This window comes from Heptranchias perlo, chromosome 30 (assembly GCF_035084215.1).
Source record: "Heptranchias perlo isolate sHepPer1 chromosome 30, sHepPer1.hap1, whole genome shotgun sequence".
NCBI classification, from domain to species: domain Eukaryota; kingdom Metazoa; phylum Chordata; class Chondrichthyes; order Hexanchiformes; family Hexanchidae; genus Heptranchias; species Heptranchias perlo.
In genome coordinates, this window is record NC_090354.1 from 7,131,310 (window position 1) to 7,138,489 (window position 7,180).

The 7,180-nt window shown below is 43.6% G+C and overlaps 1 protein-coding gene across 1 annotated transcript in view; it reads right to left on the reverse strand.

The window, feature by feature from the left end:
- LOC137299861 (SH3 and cysteine-rich domain-containing protein 2-like) overlaps positions 1-6,272 on the reverse strand; it is a 77,520-nt gene extending 71,248 nt beyond the window's left edge. The window contains exon 1 of the mRNA XM_067968805.1: positions 6,095-6,272. Coding sequence (XP_067824906.1) covers positions 6,095-6,184 — 90 coding nt within the window. The 5' untranslated portion in view covers positions 6,185-6,272. The remainder of the gene's footprint in view (positions 1-6,094) is intronic.
- Between the last annotated feature and the right edge of the window lie 908 nt (positions 6,273-7,180).

Here is a 7,180-nt window from a genome sequence, read left to right on the forward strand (position 1 = left end):
GTGCCGTTGGGACTTATTGTGTTTCTGAAGCGCTCGCACATCCAGGTGTGTCGGGGTGAAACGCGGAAGTCGGCAGGTTGGAGTCAGGATTCATTCCCGCTCCAAACGTTTAAAATTTTTACTGCCCCCCCTCGCCCCCAACCCACCCGTTCTTCTGGGTTAAAATTCACCCTATATTCTCTGGCTCTTAATTACACGGAACAACAGACATGCTCCCATTTTGCATCATAAGAGGAATTTCACTTCAAATGTCTTAGAAGTCAAAGGACTGTATTCTAATCTGCAACTCAGTGAGTTTTTTTCCTTGAATTGAATTTTCAGGCTCCTCGCTCTGATTTGTAAAAGGTGCCCAGTGTAAATTTACAAGTGGTGCGTGAGATTGCTCATTGCCTCAGTCCTATTATTTTATTACCACAATTTGGTCAAATATACAAAGCACACACTTATAGATAACCGGAACTTTTTAATCTCGCAAGATATAAATTAAGATATCAGCTTTATGTCACCAATCTGGCCACTGGTGAGAGATAATTGTTTCCTTTCTTCCTCTACCGCAAGTTTATTCAAGTCAATACTTGTACAGATTAATACTGATGTAAAGAGTCTATGCTCATGGAAGGCAAGTCACTTTGGTATCATCATCTTGTGTTGGAATAGCTTTTGTCTACTAACTCACAATTCAAAAATTATTAAAAGAAAATATAAATTACAGGGTAAAAATATACCTTAAGGGAGCGGGAGTAGAATCTCTGAATCACTGGCTGGACATCACTCAAATCCATTTGCCTTGAGGCTCTTCATCTACTCCGCAAAGTGTCATGGTGGGGGGCGAGAGGGGGAACAATATTCCTTTGCTTTCCCCCACCCACACTACCACTGCCATGGGCAATCATAGGGAAATGTTAACAGTCATGCCATTGAAATGTCAACACCCAGGACCACTAACCATCTCTGATCTCAAATAATATACGGATAAAGGGAAAAAATCTGCAGGGCTACGGGGAAAGGGCTGTGGGGGTGGGACTAGCTAGATTGCTCTTGCAGAGAGATGGCACAGGCTCGATGGGCCGAACGGCCTCCCTTTGTGCTGTAACCACTCTATGATTCTATGAAGAGATTCGATGAGCAAATGGGTTAGGGGCTGAATTTTCACCTCTGGAACCTGGATTCTAATGCAGTCCATACAGATGGGATGAAAGTCTTCGATCTGTTAGCCGCAAGATTCCTACATGAAGTGAGTTTGGGTAGTCTCCATTTGGTTCCTTGCAGACCCAGGCCCATAGCACAATACTACTTTTAATTGGCAATCTCACTCAAGAGAGGCCATACAGTGGCTAGTATGGAAGATAATGAAGGGTACTGTTTTGAGGTTGGTTGAAGTATATTGGCGTACCAGAGAGGAGGGAGCAATGCTCTGCATCTAGCCATGCTATACGTGACCTGAGAGCATTTGATGCTGAGGCTGGGTACTTGAAATGGGAAACACATCATTCCCTAGCACTTACTTTGATAACAACAAAAAAATGAAAAAACAAACTTCTGGAAAATAACAAAATCCTGACGTTCATCACATATCAAGTCCAGTTTTATTTTTTCAGTTTTAAATGTAAGTCTTCAAAAACCCAAGTTTCAACCTATTAATTTCTATGGAAATCTGGCCTATTAAAGGCAGTGCTGCCATCCTAGAGTCTCACAAGATACTGTGTCCCAACAGAAAGCACAACTGACACAACGATAACATCAACGTGCCAATCCTGCTTTTATTGCTAATGCACTCATAAAAAAAAGATGTAAATGTGAAACTTATGTAAGGTATAAATTGCACAAGAAATACTGTCTATCTACTGCATTAACTTGTCCAACATGGAAACTTTGCCTAGAGTGATTTTGCACCATGCATGAAGATGTCATTTGCACATCATAATTTTTCAGATTTCATTATTGTCGCGTCATCATGGTCAAAATCCAAGTAGTTTGAACTGCATTTCTTATTATAGAATTATAGAAAGGTCATCATAGGAGGACGGCATTCTGCTCATCATACTCTGCTAGCTCCACACTGGAGAAATCTACTGTAATCCTATTTTCTTGCTCTTAATATTTTTCGTTTTGAAGTGTTTTTCTAATTCCCCTTTGATTTCCGTAGAACAATATGTGCTAAATTGTGAAGACAACATGTTTTATCAGAAACCACGCCCAAAGCATCTTCAGACCTTTCTGTAAATTATGCATCCTCCACCCCCCCCCCCTCTTGCATTTTAACAAGATAAGAAAGCATGAAACAAGACTATTCAACCCATCAAGTCTGTTCTTCCACTAATCATCTATCCACCCCATATAAATCAAGAACAAGGGGACATAGACTTCAAACTAGGGCTTAGGCCATTTAGGAGGAAACTCAGGAAGCACTTTTTCCATGCAAAAAATTTACAGGGCTATGAGGAAAGAGCAGGGGAATGGGACTAATTGGATAGCTTTTTCAAAGAGCCGGCACAGGCAGGATGGGCTGAATGGTCTCCTCCTGTGCTGTACCTGCTATCATGCTATAATATGGAGCTACGGCAGGTAAATGGAGTTGAGATGCAGATCAGCCATGACCTAATTGAATGGCGGAGCAGGCTCGAGGGGTTAATGGCCTACTGTTCCTAAGTTCCTACATCTCCTGAGGAAAGATCCTGGAAAGTTTCTCCTGCCCCCATCCCCCCTGGAAGAAAAGATAAATCAAGAACTCCAGAATACTTATGTGACCGTACATCTTTCATTATAAATCCTAGGACAGTTACCTTCCTTGGGATGACAATTCCACAATCCCAGCAGCTCAGGAACCATCATGTTCCATCAAGCAATAGGACATCTCTGTCTGTTATGGTTTCTCTGTATTGTTTCCCACGTGATCACAAGAATGAAAAGCATCGGGAAAACTATTATGAAGAGTGCAATTGTTCTGGTATTTTGCTAAAGAACCATGGTTGTTCCATTTGATGGAGACTGTGCACCTCAGTTTCCCACAAGTGCCTCCTCTACAATGGGCCCATAGCTTGAAAATTGTAAGTTTATACCCCTTGGAGAATGCACATATCCTGAATGCAACCTCACACTGTTCTGGGTGGGGAGGAAGCAAGTTAAAACATGAATTAATAAGTTAAGTTGAAAAAAAAATGTGTTAACATGAAGGAAATATTGGGGGACAACAGTACTGACAGTTACCTCATCTGTTCTCACCTGACATCCATACATACACTGTTTCCCATCAGAATCATTGGACAGAGAGCAAGAGCAGCAATGCTGACTGATCTTTCTCCTTTCTTGTCCAGGAACACTAAGCCCAGTTGAGATGGGCTAGCACAGCTCAGACTAGGAACCAAAGCTGGTACATACAGATTGAAAACTCATTTAAACATATGTTTATGAGCTTATTTTAGGAGTGACAAATGTAACTCCCTTGAGTGGGTAAAGCGATCATAAAATGTAGCACAAAACCACTCGGACTCCAGGTCACATTCCTGGTCGAAGCTGAATTAGCTTGTCTTAGTTAAGGTTCTACAATTGGTCTCAGTGCTCCTGGGTTGGGGAAGGAAAGAATAAAATCAGGGTTCCCATTTCTGATCTCCTACCACTCATTACAACTGGCAGTGGTAGGGTAGTAGGGTAGTAGGTCTGTGGAATTTGCTGCCCCAGGAAGCTACATCATTGAATAAATTTAAAACAGAAATAGACAGTTTCCTAGAAGTAAAGGGAATTAGGGGTTACGGGGAGCGGGCAGGAAATTGGACATGAAGCTGAGTTCGGATCGGTCAAGGCCCTGTGGGTGGCGGAGCGGGCCCAGGGGCTGAGTGGCCGGGTCCTGCTCCTACTTCTTGTGTTCTTTAGATTTGAGGTTAGGATCAGATCAGCCATGATCTTATTGAATGGCGGAGCAGGCTCGAGGGGCCGATCGGCCTACTCCTGCTCCTATTTCTTATGTTCTTAAGTTGTGCAAGTGTGAACATCAGATTAGAATAGAATCAAGTTCAGCGGTGGTGCCCTCCACAGTTGAATAGTCTGCTGACCCTTGCTGTCTAGGCTCACACATGAAGAATGGTCAGTGTGGCAAGGTCCCGGGGGGTTGCCGGTGATGTTGGAAAGTTATCCAGCAAGGGTCCCTTAGGAGGGGAGGGGAGAAAATTGCAATTTTTAAAATATATATACACACTTCAACTGAATAGGTGACATATGTAAAATTATTCTATTTTAAGTGAAAATGAACATTTATCACTCCTATTGAGTGACACTTGGTGTTTGTATTTCCTCATTAGCCTGTGATCCACCACCATATTGAAATGTGTGAGTTGAGATCATCTTCCCTTTTGCCATGAACCACTTTAACCTCTGTCGAGTACACTGCCTAGAGCTTCCAACTCTGGTTGGCTGGTATTCCTGGAAGTTTCATCACAAGACTGCTCGCCTCCAACCACCCCGCCCAGTCAAACAGCCTTTTTTTCCCCATTTCCAATATTTTATAACCAATAAACAAAAGTGTGCAAGGAAAATGAAAAAAAAAAATCATTTTTTTTTATCCCCCCAATGATTATTCTCCTGGGTTTGCTCGCAGCAGGAGATTAATCTTCCATTCCTGGAGACTCCAGGCCAATCCTGGAGGGTTGGCAAGCCTTAACACTGCAGTATTTTTTGAGTGTAACAATCTTTGATCCGAGCCTCTTAAATAAGAGTGTAATGTCCCTTTAATTTAATTAAAATCTGCAAGCATTTTAATACATAACTCAACTGTTCTACACTTGCAAATTCTTAATGCACTATATGATAAAAATAAGAAATATACTGATGAGATCTTAAAAAGTCAATTATTTTATGTATTTCAAGTATAGAGTTGCAGGAGAGATCATGTGGGGCAAAACCATACATAAAAAGTCACACTTTGAAAAGCATGTTAGAAAGTTTAATTCCAGATTTTCAAAATGGGCATCAAATGGTCTGTGGCACGTGATAATGATCTAATGAAATCGATGTCACATGATCAGCTCAGGATGTCCTATATAAATATCACATAATCAATTAAAATCATTTCCAGTATATCTTCCCCGCCATCCGATACTCAAGTGAGTCCATCACAAGAGCCATGTTCAGTTGCACAGTTCAGTCTCAGCATTGCAAATGTGTCTCTGTACCAGCACTGGTTGGGCGAACAGTAAGTGGTCCTCTGCTCTTGAAACATCCCGAAACCACGCCAGCATTTTAATTCTTTCACGCAACAGTGTACTTGCTGCCAACTCCTCGGAAGCGTGCACCCCCCAGTGAGTGCATAAGAACTGTGAAAAATTCAATCCACTTGTAACTGGGTGCAGTGACAGTTTGAACACAGCTACTGGAGAAAGATCTAACGCCAAATACTTGGTGCACCGCACAGGGACAAGGGTGCTGACCAATTGAGTAAGTATCTGGTTTAAATATACAGAACAATATCATACAGAACACGGTCCAATATACACAATTCCACCACAGCCCGTCCCGATTTCATCAGCAAAATAAACAGCAGTGTCCGTGTAAATAAACCCTTCCAGCAATCCTCGTCATTCACCGTTTGCAAAATACGTACATTAGTTTCCAGCACATCTCATGTACGAGTTCGAATTTCTGCAGCTGGTTTCGATGCTGGATATTGCAAACTAAAGTGAGAGAGAAATAAAAGACGCGCAGATCTTCCCCTCATTGAACATGTCTGCATCCCCTTTGACTAAAACAGCTCTCTTCTTTTTAAATTGCAATATCCAAAAGAGAGAAAGGGTAACGACACCTTATTTGGACTGGTCCCCATCCAACCTCCCAGCTTCAGATCACCAACGTTGCAAAAGTCAGAACAACACTGACCCCTTAGTGCTGGATAATATCACTTAAAATAACACAAAATCTCCCATCAGATGCATTTTGCTGTTGCATTTCAGTCAAAATCGTTGCAAAAACAATAACATACAATGCAATTTCGTTCAAATTAAAGGTCTCAGTTATAGGTAGGAAGCTGCATTTAACACACGGTTCCCAGTGTGACAATCACTTTTTTTTTTAAAAAAAAGTCCAGTCTTGGGATTAATTGCCTCACCTTCGTCTCTTGCTGGCTGCACACGGATCCAGGTGATCTCTGGAGTTCTGTGGGCTGAGGCTCGTTTTCCGTCTCGTTGTTTTCCGTCATGGTCCGGTGAATGCGGGCTTTAAATCCTCTGTCTGGGAGTGTGTTGTCTGTAGGCGGCCGGTGTGTATTTTCGCTCCGATCACTCTCCCGCCCCACGCTACAACTTTGAGACATTTCACTGTAACAAACCAGCCCTCGGCGCCACGCCCCCCTCCATCGCCCATTGGTCCCCGCCGTCTGATAGAGGCGCCCGTGAATGGCTGTGGCGGAGCGGGGGCGGGGCGGGGGTACCTGTGGGCGGGGCATGGGGCATGGGGCAGGTGCCTTGGTCCCATCATCTCTGGTGGGTGGGCAGAAGTGTTGTATCTTCTGGTCTGTTGCTGATTCGGTGATGTCCGCTGGGGGCAGTAGTGGGGAGGTTGGGGGTTGGCAAGTGGGGGTGGGAACTGCAATTGGCCTCAGTGCCCCTGAGCTACCAAAGGGTGGGGTGGGGGGGGGGGAGGTGGGAATTGGCCAGGGTTCCTGTTTCCCATCACTATCCGGTGACCTCTGCTGGACGGTCCCCTGTGTGAACATTGCACTGAATCAGGCTGGCTGTGATGGGTCCATTAAATAGATTAGGAAAGTTCAGCGTCTAGTCTCAAGTGTACTATAGCTGTGGAACTCTATGCCAGCATGATTCAGCATCTTCAAGAGAGGGGGAAAACGCTTGCAATATCTTTAAAATTAAACAGCAATGACCAGCAAGACATGTCCACTAGTCTGCCCACTTCTCAACTCCACCTTCACACCTTAATTCTTAATCCTGTCTTATCTCTAGAAACACGTCTGATTGTCCATTAAACCCATTTATGCCCTATTTATTTTAGGGTTCAAAGGCCTTCCTGGGTAGCTTACTCTATGGCCTAGAAATCCGATCATGCTATGCCCGTTTTACAGGTGTAAAATGGGTGCCTGAGGATCCAATATGGTGGGCAGAGCATTCTCACTCACCCCCTCCCCGCCGGACGTACGCTGCTCGCCATATTGCATCGGGCTGCTCAGTAGGCGTCTAGT